Below are 20,718 nucleotides of genomic sequence, written 5' to 3' on the forward strand. Positions count from 1 at the left end.
TGTTCTTCCTCCCACAATGAGAGAATGAATATTAATCGGTTTCTTCCCATGCACATCTAAAGAGAGCAGATTCAGCAAACCCAAGAGGAGGCACCGATCTACCTTGACCTCGGTTCCCAAGACCCCTTCCAAAACACTCGCTATAGGGCCTCAATACCTACGAAGCTTATGGCATGACCACAAGCAATGAATAAGAATACCAATATCTGTTTTACATTTGGGACACATTGGAGAGGCTCCTTTCTTAAATTTTGCAAGCTGCTGTGGTGCCAAATAAGCCCTGTGGAGAACCTTAAGTTGCATAGCCGGCATCCTATTACAAATCAAAGTCTTCCCCTCATTCTCCCAAATATCCTCCCATGCCTCTGATGAGATCTCCATCCCCAATTCCTGAGCCCAGATCCCGCAGAGCTGCTCAATGTCCTTCAAGACACTACCTCCTAATGAATGGTAGAGGGTACTGATTGAGAGAGTACCTGTGGACTGAAGTACTCTCCTCTCCAAATCAGACTTATAGGGATTAGCCGATAACGTAGTTTTTTCTGTAAAAAGTCCCTAATCTGAAAATAACGAAAGAGGTCCCTACTGGAGAGTTCATATTTCTGGCTCGGTCGATCGAAAGACATTATGAGCTCCCCCTCAAATAAGTCTCTCAAACAGGAAACTCCTCTAGACTCCATTAGCCTAAAACCAGAATCCATTGAGCCTGACCGGAATCCTGGCATTCCTACTATGGGAGAAAAAAGGGAAGTTTTATGTAAATTGCCCTTGCTCTGTCGTATCTTTCTCAGTGCTTTAACCGTGTTAAGGACAATCTGGTTTCTGCAATGCTCCATGACAGTCCTCATCTTGTCGATAAACAGCAAATTAATGAGACGGCATTTTGCCTGGAAGGCCTCGGTATCCAGCCAAATTGACCTTTGGTCCTGGCAAGCCCAGTCAGTCACATAATAGGGAACTTAATTGATATTTCTTAAAATCTGGAAAGTCCACCCCCTGTGGAAGCTGCAGGTTAGCAAGCTTAATAAGAGGTCGCCTGTGGCTCCAGATGAAAGAACCAAGCCAACTGTTTAGCCTCTGTAGAGCTTGCCTAGGTAGTGTCAAAGGGAGTATTCGCATGGGAAGAACATTCATTTTAACCAGAGATATTCTACCCAACCAAGGTATCAGAAGAGCCTCCCAGCGCTGAAGGTCCTGTCTCAGCAACTGTGCAAAATTAGTTTTGTATAATTGATCAAAGGCCGGAGCAATAAAAATGCCTAAATATAGGAAACCTTCCTGTGACCACGTGAAAGGGAATCCGATTCCACCCCGAAGATCGGGTACTCTGACAAGCTCCCCCACAGGCGTGGCCTCCGACTTCATAAAATTGACATTATACCCCAAGAAAGAACCAAATGCAGGGAACCTTGATTATCTGAACGAGATAGGTGGGCACTACTTTGTTTGAATAATCGATTATTCGATTAATCGATTAAATGCCTTTCCTCTGGGGCTCGGAGTTTTTAAAGTCTGCTCCCCGTTCAGGAGACTGCAGTAGCAGTCCCTGCCCTCGCCCCGCCCGCCACCGTCCAACACTGCCCCCGCCCACCCAACCTCGTTCAACACCACCCCCACCCCCCTGTCCAACACCGCTCCTGCCCTTCTTCTCCACCCCTGTCCAATACCGCCTCCTCCCATGCATTCCCCCCATCCCCACCAGTCCGCCCTGGCTCCCCTCTGGTGCAGCCAGACTGGACACCAACAACAAGACTGCTGCTGCTGCCTTTGTGGGGTAAGTCTCCAAACAGTGCGTGCAACATTGAAGAGATTATCTGGGGAAGGGGAGTTTAGGGTACACCCCTCTGTAGAACTCCAGGGCAAGTGTGAGGGAAGAGAGAGGGAGGGCAGGAGGTCAGTCATTTGGAAACGGTGCCTGTTTAATCACTGTAAACAAAAGATGCGATCACTGTTGGAAACACATCTTTGATGTAATGTTTCTGTCGGGGCCTTGAGATTTCCTTTGGATAATCCGATTTTTGGATAATTAGCATTCGGATAATCGAGGTTCCTCGGTAAATTAATCATTTGTTGTAAATAGGGCACAGATATTGTCGGGTTAGATAGAAGAAGAGGAATATCATATCCATAAAGGGTGATTTTATGCCTCCCGATCCACCTCCGGAACAACTGTATTGGGGTCCCTCTGGATCGCTTCTGTAAACAGTAGCAGTGAAAGGGGGCACCCTTTTCGACTGCCTCTACCAATACTAAAATGGTCAGACCGTATGCCATTAGTGAGAACCGCTGCCATAGGATCACTATATAACACTGCCACCCATCTGGGGAAGGACCCCCCCCTCCCCTCCCCCACCACCTTCCCAAGACCAAACCCTTACAGGATATAAAAGAGGCCACTCCACCCAGTCAAATACTTTGTCTGCATCCAGTGTGACCCCCTAATAAAACCTGTCCATTCCTCCTTTACAATGGAGGGCAATACCTTCTCCATTTTGAAATCCACATTTAATAGTGATATGGGCCTGTACGAGTCACAATCCTGTGGGGCTTTCCCACTCTTGCAAATAAGGGATATATTAGCTTCTCTTAGAGAGGGTGCGAGGCAGTCCTGACTGTATGAATAGTTGGACATGTCCAACATTGGCCCGGCCAGCATGTTTATAAACTACTGATAAAACTCGCTCTGAAATCCATCTGGGCCGGGTGCTTTACCGCTCTGGAGCTGCCTCATGACTCCTGTAACTCTTGGATCGTCAGAGGGGCATTCACAAGAGACTCCTGCTCTGAAGTTACACCGTTAAAAATTTGAGGGGGTGTGCCACAGGCAGTATACATTCAAAATCCCGTGCTCTGTGTATTAAAGCTTTGAAGATCACAAACCGCACACATTCGTCCTTAATTTGGTCTAACAGTTGAAATGGGAGATTCTTCTGGATGAGAAGAGCTACTTCTCTGCTTTTAGAATTAAAACAGCTGAACCCTCCCTGCTGTAACGTTAAATGCCCCTTATCACCTAAATGTGTTTCTTGCAGCAGGGCAACATTGACCCATTATTTTCTAAGGCTCGAAAGTATCTTCTTTCTCATAATCAGTGAATGACTTCCCTTAATATTCCAGGTGCACTACTTAAACAAACAACTAGACATAGCCATCCGAGACAGCTCGTGACCCCTCCGAGAGGCAGAACCCTACTCATAACGCACTGAGTGAAAACAGTAAAAGATTCGTATAAACTAGAAAATACAACTACAAAAACTACCGAAGCAAAACTTCTAAAAACTACTTCTACACTGAACCAACACATAAAACAAATAAGAGGAGACTTTCCCCCTTGCTCACAGGGGGCATTCACACTCCCCACTAACCCCTCCATGGCTCCTTCTAGCTGAAGCTGCACCCCAAACACAGGCAAAACAAAGTTTAAAAAAAAATCTTTTAATAAGAAAAATTAGAAGTGGGCATCCAACCCGTCCCGCCCGTACTTTGACCCCAGTCAGTGCTAATATTAAAAAAAACCCAAACCCCCACCCATCCCAGACCAAGAAAGAGAAAAGGGAATATAGAAGAAAGACAATGGGAGGGGAGAAGGAAGAGAAAAAAAGGACCCCCACATATTAAACAAGCGAAACCAGCTAAACAAGGTAAACAACAGAGAAAATAAAGGACACACTATTGTCCATATTGCTTGAACCAGCCAGTCTGTTTTAAAGTGTTCAGGAAGTCCTTTTTCTTTTCTGATGAGTCAAACTTATACACAGACCCTCCATGGCTGGAACGTAACACTGCCAGATATTTTACAGAGTACTGAATATTCAAGTCTCTCAGCCTCTTTACCTCATCAAAAGGCTTCCTCTTGCGAATCACAGCCGCTGAAAAGTCCTGGAAAAACATAGTTATTGACCCTTTTATATCAGGGCTTGTGGATTCTTCCCCAGTGATCTGGAAGCTTCCAAAGCCATTTGCTTATCTCTATAGTGCTGGAATCGCACTAGGACCGGACGGGGGCGCTGGTCCAAACCGGGCCTGCGACTGGGTGGGCCTGCTTGACTCGCACTCGGCCTGCCTTGACCTCCAATTCCAAGAACTGTGGGAGCCATTGCTCGATAAAGCTGACTAGCCGGCCTCCTTCCTCCCGCTCCAGCAGCCCGATCAGACCACTGTTCTTCCAACAACCTCAATTTTCGTCAACTGCTCCACCAAGCCCCGTACCTGTTCTCCAGGGCCTAAATCTGACCTGCCGAGGATTCTGCCGCAGTCTCCGAAGCCACGCTCCATTGCTCCACCTCCTCCATGCGCTGCCCGACACGCTGGATCTCCTGCTCATGCTTTTACAGCATGGCCGAGATCGGTTCCAGTCTGGTCCGGGTCTCCTCCATCACTGATTCAATCTTGTCTCTGAGAGAAGGCTCTACTGCACAGATAAGTCCACAGGACCGTTTGCAGAGGCCAACATTGCGGCCGCGGTCGTGTCCGTTGTTACAGGAGAGTGCCCTGCTTGTTGCGATCCATGCGGCCTTTTTCTCTTGCTCATCTTCCCTGATCAACAAAACTAATACACATCAATTTTGGGGACCTAAGACTGCCGATTTATGCCACAATAGCTAAAGAAACGGAGGGTAAATGCACCTCCTTGCCTGAGTTACAGTGAAGAACTCTGCAGGGCAGACCTACTTGATCGTCACCATCTTGGATCTCTGGAAAGAAAACTTAGCGAGAGAGAGATTTTAATGCAGCCAGTTTCGGAAGGTTTTGTTGCTTCTCTGTTTGCATTTCCTTCATGGTCTTGCAGATTATCACAGATTGCATCAGAATATTGTTACTTTGCCAGTCTGTCTTGAGCTCACAACTGAAGGTGCCAATATGTCTGGCCTCAGTCACCCTAAGACATAAAATTGTCTTCTGTGCATCAGTTAGCTTCACTTCAAGATGGAAACGACTCCTTACATGTTCTCCCCTTTTAAGAACAGTGTCCATTTTTCTCATTTTCAAACAAAGGCTGAATACTCCAGATGCTGAAAATCTGAAACAAGCACAGAATGCTGAAGAAACTCAGCAGGTCTGTCTCAAAACGTTAACTGTTTCTCTCTCCACAGATGCTACCAGCTCTGGTGAGTTTCTCCAGCATTCAGTTTGTTCCTCATTTTCAGTCCAAGTCCAAAACTAAAAAAGATGTAATGTCTTAACATTAATTGTACACTTGATGCTTTGGTTTTCGCTTGCTATTTTTGGAGAGCATTTTGAGATTGTAATTTTGTGTTGCACTAGTGAAATGTTGTATTGCATGCTGCAGTGTCATCCTAGGCTCTTTAATGTTTTGGATATTGTATAATTCCTTGGATTTTATTTTGTTTCAAGAATATGCTATTGGAAAAATATATACTTTTAAAAGTTTGCATATTACTTAGATAATGAGCCAATATTTGACTTGAGCCAATATTTGACTTAAGCCAGTAATGCATATGATGTAATTTTATTCTTTTTCTCTTCCTTTGCCAATTATTAGCCCGACCCCTCTCAGATGTGAGTCATATTTCCAATATTAGCACAAGCTGTATAAATGAATCTGCGTTCTCCTCTGCCATGGTTGCTAAACTTGAAGCTCCTGATGACCATCTTGAGGCAATAGATATTGATCTTTCTGAAGTTCCTGAGGACTTGCTAGATGGATGTAAAGTAAGGAAACAACTTAAGCTGTGTCACAGGGCTGTTTGCATTGATGAAATATTGCATCATGGTAGATAGTTATGTTGGCATGAACTAGTATGTTGACCTTTTAATGTTTCTTGTTTGATTGCCCACACATGTTTTGAACCAAACGTATTTTAATTTTCCACAACTGCTTTACTAATTAATCTTGTTTAATTGTAAAAATTGCACTTTTGAATTTCTAACCTGGTAAATTATTATTGCAAATAAACTAATGTTTTTCAAAATAAGGTCTGATATGTACACCCATGCATATTTTGTCAGATCTATTTGACTGGATTTAGTGGCAAGAAATTGGATAAATTAAGGCGGATGATCAATTTTGGAGGTGGTATTCGATTTAATCAAGTCTGTGAAGATGTTACCTACATAATCATGGGAGAAGAGGATAAGGAGTTAAAACACTGTCTAAACAAAATATCAAACAGGTATAGTCAATGCATGTTCTACACTTAAGGACAACAGGGAATGAAGTAGATATAATTTAAACTATACCATATAATGTCATTTTGCGAGAAGTAGATTTCACTTGTATCGTTTTCTTTTATTGGTTTGTGATGTGTAACTTCATCATTTGCTGATTTGTTTTGCCTTTGTTTTCCTGCTTCATATATCTCTTTCCTCTTTTGCTTCTTCTTGTCTTAGTTTTGTTGCAATTCACCTTTTTTCACTTATTTCTCATGCTGCCTGTACTTTTTCTTTTCTGCTTCCCTTCACACCTTCTTCAATCTCTGTGTATCTGTCTCTTTATGCACTTTGTTATTGAGGTAGCAAGTCATGGATCAGAGGAAGATAGCACCATAGATTGACCTTTGGGTATTGCATCATATAGATGACAGGAAGTATCTGCTAACAGATGTCACTTGACTTCTGGGTAAGTGAGTAGTGCAGCGTGAGCATAATAGCATCTACTATTTGAGGTATAAATTGGAAGCTTGTAGGTTTAATGGAAAGATTGGTGCCTGTGGTTAAAACAGTGGAATTGATTTAGATTGGTCTGGTGATTTATGTTGCTGTTGATTGGCAAAGGGTACTCTGGTTGAACTAGAAGGAGATCACAAACCTGACTAGAGGAAATAACATCAAAGGTTTAAAGTTCTGGGTGGGAAATTATGTGATTATTCACAAACTTGGGAGAGGGTAAGGTACAGGTTATAGGCGATACAAGGTGCAGGTCTCTGGTATGGAATAACACATAAATGGATAAGACACCAATAGTTTTAGCACTAACCAAGAAACAAATCACAGGTCAGGCATGCTGTGGATACTTGTGCATCCATAACTCAATATAAGGCAGATACTCACAGACTTGCCTGTTAACCTTGAGTTCTCTTGCACTGGAAACTTATGGTACTCTGGACAATGTAGTTATACTTGTTCCTTTTGTCTCTGTTTTCCTCCCATTTGTTTCTTTGATCACTCACTCCATTTCTCGCTCTCAATCTTTCACATGGTTGCCATTTTTTTAACTTGTTTTCATATTTATTACTTTTGCACAGTTGGGGAATACATGTTTTTTAAATTTGAGGTTTATTAACGTTTTGTAACTTTTCTAAGTAATATTTGCTGGATTAATATTTGCACTAGGCCGTATGTGGTTACAGCAAGATGGTTAGTGGACTGCTTTTCCAAGAAGTGCCTTCTTCCTGTGGAGCAGTATTTCCATCCAAGCTATCAACCTGATATTCCAATACCGCACCGTTCCAGTAACCAAGCTCATTTGACTTTAAATGGCAGTAAGGCACGACGCACATCCACAGTCAGTCCTGACGGACAGCAGGAAGCAGATGATGATCTCCTGTTGCAGTACCTTGAGAACGACAAATCTGTAGGTTAGAGATTGATCTTTATCTGTTCAAATTACATTTCAAGGGATGATATGATGACGTGTGATGTCCTGAGGGACCTGAATTTTGTGGGAAAGTTGCTACGTGCCTTTCCATCTCTAATTGAATTTGATCAAATCTGAAAGATGTCAAAGCTTTTTTTTTCTGTGGTTCGAAGCCTGTCAACAACTGTCTTGAATCTGTTTGCATGAATACCAAAATCACTTTGTTGCACCACTGTTTGAAATTTCTTGCCTATTATAAAATATTCCGATTTGTCCAGCCTGGATCCACTTGGGACATTAAGCTCCCAGCTGTCATTTTTTCCCTAGTCACTAAATCTGCCAAGTCCCCAAGTAATTTCCTGATTCTGTTCCTACAGTTTATTGCATCTCCTAACTTGCAGACACCTGAAAACATTGGGTTTACAAATCTATATTCCTCCATTCGAGTCATTGCTATTATGTTGAAAGACTGAGGTCTCTCTTTTAGATCCCTGGGCATATCTCTTATAGGATTCCATCAGAGTGCATTCCCTTTGTCTGTGCTCCTTGTCTCCTACTTGACTGTATTCCCATATTGATTCTTGGCGGTTGGGGGAGCGATATTAATGGGTCCTTGCTGGCTAGAAGAATGGAGATGTATGATTGTGCAGATGTAGACCTTTTTTCAAATCATAGCAAAATTACTATATGTTCCATTTGTTATTTTCTTTTTGAGCTCCATCTCCCCTTTCACTTCCACCTTGCTTTTTATCTTGAACGCTATTTACATGTGCTTGCATTTTTCTAACTTTTATTTAGGGCAATTTGAAATAGTGGCTAGGGTTTATTAAAATGGTCATAGCAAATGGCTCACCACAAGGATTTTAATCCACCTGTGGGGTGTGAGCTTCACTGTCTGGACCAATATTTATTGCCCTTGAGAAAAGCTATCTTCTTGAACCATTGCAGTCCAGGTGCTATAGGTCACCCAGAATGTTGATAGGGAAGGAATTCTAGGATTTTGATCCGATAACACTGAAGGAATAGAAATATATTTTCAAGTCAGGATGGTGAATGGTTTGGAGAGGGATGATATTCCCATGTATCCTCTGCCCTTCTTAGACAGAACCTTCCATCTAGGAGCTTTGAATTTCTGCAGTATATCTTTTGGATGGCACATACTGCTGTTACTGAGTGTCTGTGATAGAGTGAACAGCTGTTTGGGACTGTAGTGCCAATCAAGTGGGCTGCTTTGACCTGGATGGTGTCAAGCTGCTTGAGTGTCATTGGAGCTGCACTCATCCAAGCAAGTGGGGTGTATTCTATCATACTCCTGACTTGTACCTTGAAGATCTTTGCGAAAAAAGGAGGTGAGCAACTTGCTGAGGTTTTCCCTAGTCTCTGACATGCTGTTGTAATCACTATTTATATGGTGAGTACAGTTCTGTGGTAACTGGCAGGATGTTGATAGTTCAATATTTGACCTGATGTTTTAGCTTCCCAAAGGAAGTGGTGATGCTCTAGTTATTTCACCAGCTGTATTTGTGACTAAGCTCGCTGTTAGCTGGAGCCAGCTGCACGTGCAATAGCACCTCCTTTGGTTGGATATTCATTTAGTTTTGCTTACACCTTTTAAGTTCCTTCAGATGTTTTTAGTGGTAATTTGGTGTATAAAGTTTTTACAGTTTGAACTTGGGCTACACTTTGTATTTTCTTACTGGTTGAATCAGTTGTGTGTTTCTAGCAAGTAATCTGTGCATAGACAGGCTGCCTCTCTTTCTGACTGAAGTGAAATATGTATGACCAACAGTAGTACAATGTCAACTCTTTTAAAATAAGAACATATGAAACAGGAGTAAGCCATTTGGACTCAAGCCTGCCCCTTCAGCAAGATCGTGGCTAATTTGCTCCTAACCTCAACTCTTTCATGCTAGCCTATCATAACCCTCGATTTTCCATAATTCATAGTTCCTTTCTCTTTAGATACTTGCTGTAATCTATGTCCATAATAATCTGGGGTGAAGAATTCCAGAAGTTCACTGCCCTCTGGGAGAAGTTCACATCTGTTTTAAATAATAAGTGTTCCCAGTTCATGACTGCTGCTAGCAGAAACATCTTCTCGATTTCTACCCTATCGAGCTGCTCATAATTTTGTTTATTTCAATATGATTAATGCATCTCAGATCACTTTCTTAACATATAACAGAATGTGATATCAAGTAACACTTTAAGTCTCAAATCTCTTAATGTTCATTTTGCACTTTGTGGCTTCTGAGTTAAAAGTTTACATGGAGAGAAACTAGATGATGTGAAATCACAGGTGCAATAATGGTTTTACAGATGTATCATGATGCCATGTTGGAAACAGCAACTCTGTATTTCATCAGTTTCTGTGGAAGCACGACAATGAGGTTTAGTTACAATTTCAATTGATTTTGTGCTTTTTAAATTAGTTTGTTGAATCTTTTTACCTCTTCCTTCATCTTGTCTACCGATAGAACTAAATGTTAATCAAATGTTTTTGTATTTCAAATAGTTGAATCTGAAAATCAAGATAAAACACGAAATAACTTGAGTGACACTCTTCACAAAACTGAGTACCAAAACAATCAGTCAGCAAATACCTCCATCTGTGAAACAGAATCATGTGCTGAGCAGGGAATCTTTTGGAAAAAGAAGTTTCTAATATTTGGCTTTGCTAATGAAGATGAAACCTATATGGCTGAATTAATTCAGAGCAATGGTGGAAAAGTGCTGCGGCCCCACAGTCGAATTGTTGCTGACTTTGCTGTCGTGCCTTTATTAGGCACTCAAGTAGACGCAACTGTAGCAGAAGTGGTTACAAACACGTGGCTGGTAAGAGAATGTAAACTGGTGACATTCTGAAATTTCATACCAAGTATAAAACACTGGTAACTGTGCCTCTCAACTTTCATTTGATCAAAAAACAATGTGGACATATTCATTTTGCTGTGCAATATCCGAAAAGCATTGTTTGGAGCATATTTCACTCAATTCTGTCTTTCATACCACATTAGAAATAATATGCACCAAAATTTAATAGAAGAATATAATAAAACTCTGAGGAGATTTGTGATTAGACTCTACAGCTTCAATTTTGTTTTGTTGTGTTTTGCTCACGTAAGAGCCTTATAGGAAATGATGACCCAGTAATGGGGAAGGTTCACTAATTCAGCTGACCGTACATATGAGACAGATACTGCTCAAATTGATCAGGTTGATTATTGCAAGTGTGATATTTAAAATAGATGCTAATGGAAAGGTATTCCATTATAAATAAGATGTGAAATTTAATTAAGCTAGTGATGTGAATTACTTGCTTACGACTTCAGGTTGAAGCCAGTGCATTGCATCCTATCTCATGGTGAAGAGAATGGCTTTGCTCATAAAAGTTAGCACCATCTGCCCTGATCCAGTTACTGTCTAGTAATATGTAACAGGTCCAACCTGCATCTAAACTCTTCAGCCCATCCTGTCTGTGTTGATATTCACCCTGTACATAGAAAAATGATTTTGCCCTATTTCCCTATCCTTTTTTCCATCCCCTTTTATTTTGTACACCTGCCAATGTCAGCGTTTCAGCATTAGCCATTTCTCTCTCAACCACTGATCTTGGAAATCAGTTCTGCGATCTCACAATTTTCTTTATTAAGAAGAGTTTCTCTAAATTTGATAATGTACCATGCTCTCGACCTCCCATCTAAGGGAAATAGCTTGTGTATATCTAAATGTCCTTTGATAACTTTAAAAATTCTACCATATTGTCTCATTATCTGTAATGTTGTAGTGAAGAAGAGCCTCATTTAGGCTTTTCATTAATTTTATAATTTTGCATACCAGTAAATCTGTAGCATATCTTCTATTGACCCTTGATTCAGTAATGGGGAAGGTTCACTAATTAAGCTGACAGTACATATGAGACAGATACTTCTTAAATTGATCAGGTTGATTATTGCAAGTGTGATATTTAAAAGTGTGATTATTGCAAGTGTGATATTTGATTCGGCGTCCCTCCTATAGTATGCAGCACATGTTTTCAACATGTTCAGAGATGTTCTTGCTAAGCACTGGCGTGAGTGGGACTTGAACCCAGGTCTCCTGGCTCAGAGATAGGGAACACCATGACCATGTTATGAGCAAGAACCCACACAATGCTGTATATGGAACCTCTAATTGAAGTTTGATTAAGCTTAAATGAAGGCTCGGAATTATCAATTGGCTTTTATGTTCTATCCTGTAGTACCCCAACTCCCCTACCAGTTGCATTTCAAATAATCCTTGGCCACTCTGCCTGATAGGTTCTGCTAAACACTTTTATAATCAAATGAAGAAGTTCTTTGTGATAAAGCATGTAATTAAGATTAACTTTTTGTTGTATTTAGAGGTCATTAACAATGTTTTCCTTAATTACTTTGAAATAATTTATTTATTTGTTTAACCAATGTTTTAAGAGATCCCAGCCAAAAATTAAGTGTTGACAATCTAATTCATGAAGGAGTTACAGTTTGTGTGTGTACTGTATCTGGTCATAATTCGAAATTACTTGGTGCTTTCTAATTTAACACTTTGGAAATTTGTCATCTTATTTTTTTGCCTTTGCAAATGATTGTTGATCAATATTAGATTTCTTTCGGTATTGTAATCTGTGTTGATATAATTTGATTAATCTCTTTTAATCAAAGGAATGTTTTTCTGCAGTTTCAGTCTTCCTCTTTTTTTTCTTGCAGGCGATGTGCATTGATCAGCAACGTATACTGGCTTCACAGTCAAATGCCTTATTCACTCCTATATCTGTTGTGGAAGGAAGCACACCATTGACTAACTGTGTGTTGTCTATTAGTCAATTTACTGGAGTTGAAAGAGATGCACTATTTAATATTGCAGAACTACTTGGAGCACAGTAAGTGCCAGAGTGCATAAACATGCAGACTTTCTACTTTACAATTGATATGAGACCTTACAGTCAGTTCTGCTATAATATAGTAGTTCTGTTCTTGCGCAAAGCTGCGTTAGATGAAAATCGTCTATTAGCAGCCCATTTAAACTAATGGAGCCAGAATTGCATTGTGACCAATACATGGTTCAAAACGTTTTGCTTTAGAAACAGTGTCCTCACTTTGTCAATTGCGTTATAGCGAATTCGCGTTAACGAAACATGCATTATAGCAGAACGACCTGTACTATAAATCAATATTGTCTAATCCGCTTGCCACAACTTGTGAATTGCTACTGATTTTGCAAATTGATGCTATTCTTGAGGTGAGGTTTTGATCAGACAAACCTCTGGAAACTGAGGTAGCCCATTCTACTGAAAATGTGGTTTTAGACTGTGTTTAACACAATCTGCAATCATGTCAATAGTTAGTAGTGAATCCCTCAGGGAAAACTATCTTTAACATTGCAGAAAACTTGACCAATTAGGGTAAAAAGGTGAAAACGTTTTTTTTTGCTACATCACAGCTGGATGCTGTGTTCTGATTGGTTGCTGGTATTAAAAGAAATGTTTGCTGACAGAGCTGCTGTCACAATAAAGTATGCTGTTGCTTGCCTTTAGTACTCAATCCCAGCTCATCCTTGGGGGATGATTGCAAAATTCACTGTATCCGTTGCATATATAGGCAGTCCCCAGGTTGTGAACCGGTTCCTTTCTGGAGTCCAGTCACAAATTAATTTGCACACAAGTCAGAACACAGTACAGGGCAATATAAAGCAGTATTCATAGGTACAGGAAATGCTCATGTGTCAAATATTTAAAATTGCACCCCCGAATGGAATGATGTTCGTAAGTGCGAGCACTTGTAAATCAGACAGTTATAAATTGGTGACCTCCCTGTATTTTGTATCATGTGGCAAAGATGGTGACCTGATTGCATGTTTGACGAGCATCAAAGTACTAATGGGCAACAGTGCTTCACCTGTGTGCACTGTACCCTTTCTTTAAAAGTTCGCTTGTGGGATGTGGGCATCATTGGCTGGCTGGCATTTTTATTGCCCATCCATAGTTGCCCTGCAATTTAATTTGCATGTTATTTGAAACAATGATTTGCTGCTAGTTTTGCAATCATTATTTGAAGAATATAACTTCTTAGATTTTACATTAAAATTATTATCCAATGCATTTTTATAGGAATAGGACTGAAGAGATGGAATGCGTCCTGACTATAATGATCCTTGCTTGAACACATTGCAGAAATGGCAGTGGATGTTAGATCAGTTGGTAATTTTCAACCTGAGACAGATAATCTTTTGTTAAGCAAAGTTACTAAGGGATACGGACCAAAGGCACGTTATTTCGAGTTAGGCCACATGATCTCATTGAATGACAGAACAGCCTTGAGGGGCTGAATGGCCCACTCCTGTTCCTACGTAAGCCAAAATATAATTTTCTGAATGAAATCTGTCTAATTTGTATTTGAATAAATCCACACAGTCTGCTTCCATCAGCGAGAATTTTCCATGCATCTGACTGAAACTGATTCTGCTGATTAAGCAGAGGTTGTGTTCTCTGGTATTACTGTTCTGGAAAAGGTGGAATCTTGTTATGTCACATGGAAACTTTAGAATCCCCAAATACAACGGCCATTACACCACTCAACCTTATCTTTTCAACTAGTAACTGACCTAATGTATCTGATCCCTCTTCACTTCTGCTCAGTTATTCTGATTGCTGTCTCCTGTGTCCTTTCAATAGCTGCAATGTCCTTTGCATCCTCTGCTGACTAGAACTGTGCACATTATTGTCAGTGCAGTTGCACCTATAATCACTGAAGTGTAGTAATTTCTTGCTATTTTGACTTGACATTGATCTTTTAATGCATACCACCATCTGGTTTGTTTAAATGGAGTGATTAGGACAAGAACGAAGCTGTTCAACCTATCTTGTCGATACCAGCTCTCTCTGGAAAAGTAACTCCACTAGTCCCCCCACGCCCTGCCATTTCTCTGTAGCCCTACAAAATTTCTTTTGAAGGCCTCTATTGAAGCTTCTTCCACTACATGGGTACAGCATTCCAGATGCTAACCATTCACTGTTTAAGGAAAAAAAACATTTCCCACCTCTCTGTTGTTCATTGCCAATCATCTTAATTTGCAACATTCCAGTTCGCGATCTTTTCAGTAAGAGAAACAGTTTTCTCTTGCTGCCTTGTTCAGATCGCTTATGATTTTGAAAACCTTTGTGAAAACATCTTAATCATCTTTTCTCCAAAGAGACAACCCAGCGTCTCCGATCGGTTCATGTAGCTGAAGTTTCTCATCACTCGAGGTATTCTTCTGAAGCTTTACTGGATACTTTAATGTGTTCTTTAATCTGTCCTTCTTAAGATGTAGAACCTTGAAGCATGCAGTGCTCCAGGTGATCAGGATTTTATACAAGCTCAATATAACTTCCTTGTTTTTGTTCAGTGTCTATCTTGCACACTTCTCCCTGCCCTTGCACATTATTTAGAATTGTATTCTTTGTTTTATATGATCTGTCCTCATTCTGACAACAGAAATGATTAATTTCATTATCTGTGTGATAAACAATTCTTTGGGTGTGATAAAGCATTCTTGCAACATTAAGTCACAGGAGATGATGTGCTATTGCAGCAAGAGAACCATCTTTAAAAAATCATGTAGATAGATGTGAAAGTGATCTTAGAAACAAAAGGTTAAGTATTAAACTGTAAGTTAGAAAATTAGATGGTGCAGGAAAGCAAAAGGAAACCATTCAGTTGCGCTAAATCGTAAAATGGCATTGTAAAATTTAAGAAAAGGCAAGGAAATCACTATGTCCTACATAAAGTTCAGTGTATTCCCTGTGTTTGTAGGAGTTTGCTTGGAACCATCTCTAGATTTAGTTTTAGATTCAACTTTGTAATTACTTTTATCTTGGAAAGGACCATGCTTGAAAGAATCAAAGCACCATTGGATACATTGGCAATAAACATTCCACTTTATATTGTGCATTCATAATTCTGGCCTAGACACAACATTACTTACTGATATCAAGCATTTTTAGTTTAAACTTATTATAAATCAAGATCCCTTCATTTTCCACACATTATTTTCTTCCAATTTATGTAATAGCAAGTAGAGTAACAAGAAACTGGAGAAAAGGCAAAATGAGCTAAATGAAAAATAACCTTGATGTGACTTAATACAGCTACAGTAAAAGGGGGAGGAGAGGTTTGTCATAGCATTTTAATTCTATTTTCCACATCAATTTCAGCTATGCTGTTGGGAAAAGCTGATCCTTCCGAGTGGAGGGGTAAATAAGGAGGTAAATCCCTGTGAATACCATTTATACCTGAATAAGTAGGGAGCTCTGCCTTTCTTCCCTGTTGACTGGGATATGATGTAGGTGTAGGGTAATAAAAATGAATTTCATTTCTTAAGCAGAGGACATTGAAAAGCTTATAGCTAAACTTTGTGACATCTGTTTCTTTGTTTAAAGAGTGCAAGAGTTTTTTGTTCGGAAAGCAAATTTGAAGAAAGGCATGCTTGCCAGCACTCACCTGGTCCTACAGGAGCCACAAGGCTCCAAATATGAAGCTGCAAAGAAATGGAATTTACCAGCTGTGACTGCATCTTGGTTATTTGCGTCTGCTCAATCAGGGAAAAAAGCTGATGAAAGCAAATTCTCTGTGGAAAATGCTGTCAGTGCTGGTAAGTGTTGAATTAACATATATGATCCATTGTACTTTAACCCAATTGTACTATATAACTTGAGCAAGCTAATTCTTAGCCTACTATCAAGGATTGGACCATATCCATTTCATTAAGTCATAATAATTGCTATGTTTCTGGTTAAATTCATGAAGTGCTTTGGTCCTGCATTATCAGTACCACAGATTAGGTTACTCCTCAGCATTGTTCTTCTGTTGCCTGAGAGATTTTCACCATTATTTATTTCTGACAGTGGGCTGTTGTGGCACCTTTTGATTATAATATATAATTTGGTCCACTATATAACTGGACTCCATTTTCTTGTTGCCAAAAATCCTGCTTCAACATATTTTTAGGGTGCAAGTCAACACACCTTTCTGCTAAGACATGCTGTACGCACATTAGGAGTTGGACTCAATTTTACACCACAGAAATGCATTATTTTACCCACCTTTATAAATTGGCACATCAGATCAAGCAGGTGTTAACGAGCTGTTTTTGCCAGGAAGACGGGGGAACATTAAGACATGTCCACACAGCGCAGTGTGCATGGCAAACAACTAACAAAGAATGAAGTTTAAAACTAATTCTAAGTTAAAGTTTATAACATTTTCTAAGTTGTGAAATAGCTGTGTTTCAGTGAGGGAATTTGATGATAGTGAAATCTAGTGTGAGGATGGAAGGAGGAGGAATCTGTTCTGAAGATGCTCAAGACCAAATCTGCCATGGGGAAAGGGACTAACCACTTCCTTATCTCAAGAAATCTGTATCGCATTCGGATTCTCCCAAATCACAGGAATGGTTGCAACGTCACAAGGAATGCAATGAAATATGGACTCAAGCAGTTGAACCTTGATTCCAGCAAAGATTTCATAGCAACCGCTTTTTGTTATAGCTGTTTTATGGAACAAGATTGTCCAGTGTTAAGGCAGAACACCAAGTTGACTCAGACTGATAACAGATGTCGATGTCAAAATGACGAGATTCCAGCAATTCAGCATTCGAGGCAAAAGCACAAGTATCCATTATGTCACACCAAAAACATGGATGGTAACCCCTGTGAGTTTTGATTATGCCCAGCAGCTGAACTGTTGGGTGAAAAGTTTCGGAAATAGCTCTGATGAAAGTCATAGGTGTGCAAAGACATGATTTACGGTAGTACTAGCCTATACTAACTGTCAAATATAAAACTGTGCCATAAATCAACATTTTTGCAAGGAATTTTATCCATGGCCATAACAATTATTTGATGGATAGAATGAAGTCATGGATTGGTAATTACAGGAGAGTATAGTCAGGCTGGCCAGTTAGGTGGATTATAGCAAATGAAATTCAAGTAAGGTGATGTACTTGGGCAGGATGAACGAGGGAATACATGATGAATGGTAGGATCCTGGGAAGTACCTCAAGGATCAAAAGGACCTTAGTATGCATGTCAACTGGTCCCTTGGGGTTGTTGGGCAGGTAGGTAAAGTGGTTAAGAAGGCATATAGTATACTTGCCTTTATTAGTCAAGGCATAGAGCTTAAGAACTGGGAGGCTATGCTGGCACTGAATAAAACATTGTACTCACAAGTGGAGTATTGTGAGCAATTAGGAAATCCATGTTATAGGAGGAATGTGACAGCACTGCAGAGGATACAGAGGAGATGTACCTGGGTGTTGCCTGGGCTGAAGGGTTGTAGTTATGCAAAGAGATAGGCTAAGATTGTTTTCTTTGAAGCAGAGGAGATGGAGGGTGGAAATGTTTGAGATGTGTAAAATTATGAGGTGCACAGATAGTGCAAATGGGAAGAAATATTTCCCTTTTGGTGGAGGAATTATTAACTGGGGGCATAGATTTAAGATAAGAGGTAGGAGATTTAAAATGGATGTGAGAAAACAAAAATTTCGCCAAGTGTAATGGGGATCTGGAACTCACTCTGTGATTATGATAGATGTAGCAACCTCGTAACATTTAAACAGCCATCAAATATATACTTATGATGGTGGGGCCTACAAGGCTGTAGGCTGAGTGCTACAAAATGAGTTTAGAGTAGTCAAGTGGTCGTGTTTGATTTGTACAGATTCGCTGGGCTGGAGTGCTTTCTTCTTGTGTGATGTGAGTATCACTGGCTAGGCCAACATTTATTGCCTGTCCCAGGTTGCCCTTGAGAAGGTGGTGGTGAGCTGATTTCTTGAACCACTGCAATCCACCTGCTGTTAGTTGACCCACAATCCCCTTAGAGACGGAATTCCAGAAGTTTTTTCCAGGGACAGTGAAGGAATGGCGGAATTTTTCCAAATCTGGATAATGAGTGGCTTGGAGCAGAAGTTGCAGGTGGTGCTGTTCCCATGTAACTACTGCACTTGTCCTAGATGGAAGTGGTCATGGGTTTGGAAGGTGCTGCCTTATAGGGCAGCTTATTAGTATGTGGCATGCGGGTTTCATATAATTGAAGGTATCACAAGGTGTTTGGGAAGGAATAACACCCAAATTGCCATTATTCCAAGAGTCCAATGTCTGTAATTCAGCCTTTTTTCATGTAATGCCTCAGCAAGCCATTTGAGGACCTTGTGCATACCAAACAAAATGGGTAGGTGGTTGTTCGGGAAAAAGAATAATGTGCGTGTCCCCTTTGATGATTTGTGTGATTTGTGTCATTAAATGACGGGGTGCTGCTAATGTACAAACTGTTACCCATTCGCCAAACAGAATATTTAGTGGATGGAGAGGGAGATGATTTGTTGTAGGGGGATCTTTGTGAAACTGAAGGAACTACATCTGATCCAGGATGAGATCTTTGCAATGATGCTAAAGCCAAAGGGACTCAGAATTACTTTAGTTAACTCTGCATCAGTTGTTGAAGATGCATTCCATGGTTTTTAAAGTGTTTTGATTGCATTTACAATCATACTTGTTTTATTGGAAGAACTCCACATATCATATTGATTTTATTTAAATTGTTAGTGTTAATTCCCATCACATGTTGAAACACTGACCACCTGCACCAACACTGACTGTTCATTAAAGTTGACCTGTTTTTGGAAGGATTGATTGAGGCTTTAAAGATTAATTTATTCAGCATGTTCTATGGTGAAAGTTGCATCCTCTGCCTTTTTTCCTTTTAAACAGGCATTTTTAAATAGTTTGTTTAAGTAGGAAATCAAATTCCTTTTGTCATACTGTAATCTGGTATAAATGCAACATCTTTACTCAGTCTATAATGTCATATGATGTATATGAGTAAGATGATTTTGTTTCCAGATACAAATGAATGACGATATACAAAGAACATGTAACAAAAGGAATGAAACTGCCAATCATTAAGTTCAAAAATCAGGTTGAAAATGATTTTTGTGCTCCAGTCCTGGGTGAGGCTTGAACACACAATGTTCTGACTTTGGCAACAGCATTCATGCCATTAAGATGAAGTAGCCTGTTTGATTTGACAGCCCATCCATTATTTCTAACATTCACTTCCTCTACATTCACATAGTAACAGCAGTGTGTACCATATTCGTAATGCACCTCAAATCACTGAACCATCATCTACAGGACTTTACAAACCAGAGACCACTAACACCTCGACGTATAATGGCAACAGATGCGTGGGCACCCACAACACCTTCAAGTTCCCATCTCAAACATAATCTGATCTTGAAATTATCTCGTAGTTCCATTAATGTTCCACGTTAACATCCTGAAACTCCCTAATAGTACTGTGGGTGTACCTGCAACACATGGATTGCAGTGATTCAAGAAAGTGGCTCACCACTACCTTGTTAAGGGCAGTTAGAGACGAGCAATAAATGCTGGTCTTGCCAGATGTGCAAACATCCCATAAACTGATTTTTGTTTTTAAAGTGCTCATAATAGAGTTACAGTGATATTCCAATGTACTTCAGAACTTCCCTGAAAAAAGAGCATAGGTTCTAATTGACTTCAGTTTTAAAGAATACATAAAACTGTAATAGGCCTGGGAACTGTTCAGAACACAAAGGGACACAGCAGTCATGTTTTGCGTTCTTAACAGAACACTCTGTATTTACATTTAAAACCAATGCAGTTGTGTAGGTTGTTTAGTCTCAAATTTTCAATGAATGGAGCTAAAGGTAAATTTTCACCCAGTTTCAGTAATAAAAGCTGTATGTGCTGGATAAACTCAGCATGTTTGGCAACATCTGTGCAGAGAGAAACAGTGAATGTTTTGAGTTGAATAGGACTCTTCTCCAAAAATTCAGATTTATGAGAGTTCCAGTACCTGCAATTTTAAAAATCCCCACACTGTGGAAACAGGCCATTCGGCCCAACAGGTCCACACTGACTCTCCGAAGAGCATCCCACCCACACTCACCCCTTACCCTGTGCCTGTAACCCTGCATTTCCCATGGCTAATCCATCTAACCTGCACATTTTTGGATTGTGGGAGGAAACCAGAGCACCCAGAGCTGCTAAATCTCTCAACCATTCCTATGTTACCTCAAGACTTAACTATCCTAACACATTCCTGGCTGGCCTCAAGCGTTCTAACCCCCTGTCATCTCAATGA

The 20,718-nt window shown here is 40.2% G+C and overlaps 1 protein-coding gene across 2 annotated transcripts in view; it reads left to right on the forward strand.

The window, feature by feature from the left end:
- The window catches only part of topbp1 (DNA topoisomerase II binding protein 1), a 68,723-nt gene that overhangs the window by 14,465 nt on the left and 33,540 nt on the right, over window positions 1-20,718 (forward strand). For both annotated transcript variants that reach the window (XM_087978518.1, XM_087978519.1), the window contains 6 exons: window positions 5,504-5,673; window positions 5,971-6,134; window positions 7,294-7,538; window positions 10,053-10,372; window positions 12,265-12,437; window positions 15,975-16,186. In XM_087978518.1, coding sequence (XP_087834644.1) covers window positions 5,504-5,673; window positions 5,971-6,134; window positions 7,294-7,538; window positions 10,053-10,372; window positions 12,265-12,437; window positions 15,975-16,186 — 1,284 coding nt within the window. The remainder of the gene's footprint in view (window positions 1-5,503; window positions 5,674-5,970; window positions 6,135-7,293; window positions 7,539-10,052; window positions 10,373-12,264; window positions 12,438-15,974; window positions 16,187-20,718) is intronic.

Source organism: Chiloscyllium plagiosum, unplaced genomic scaffold (genome assembly GCF_037043375.1).
Source record: "Chiloscyllium plagiosum isolate Xiang-an unplaced genomic scaffold, Cpla_swu_hap1 HiC_scaffold_34, whole genome shotgun sequence".
Lineage (NCBI taxonomy): Eukaryota > Metazoa > Chordata > Chondrichthyes > Orectolobiformes > Hemiscylliidae > Chiloscyllium > Chiloscyllium plagiosum.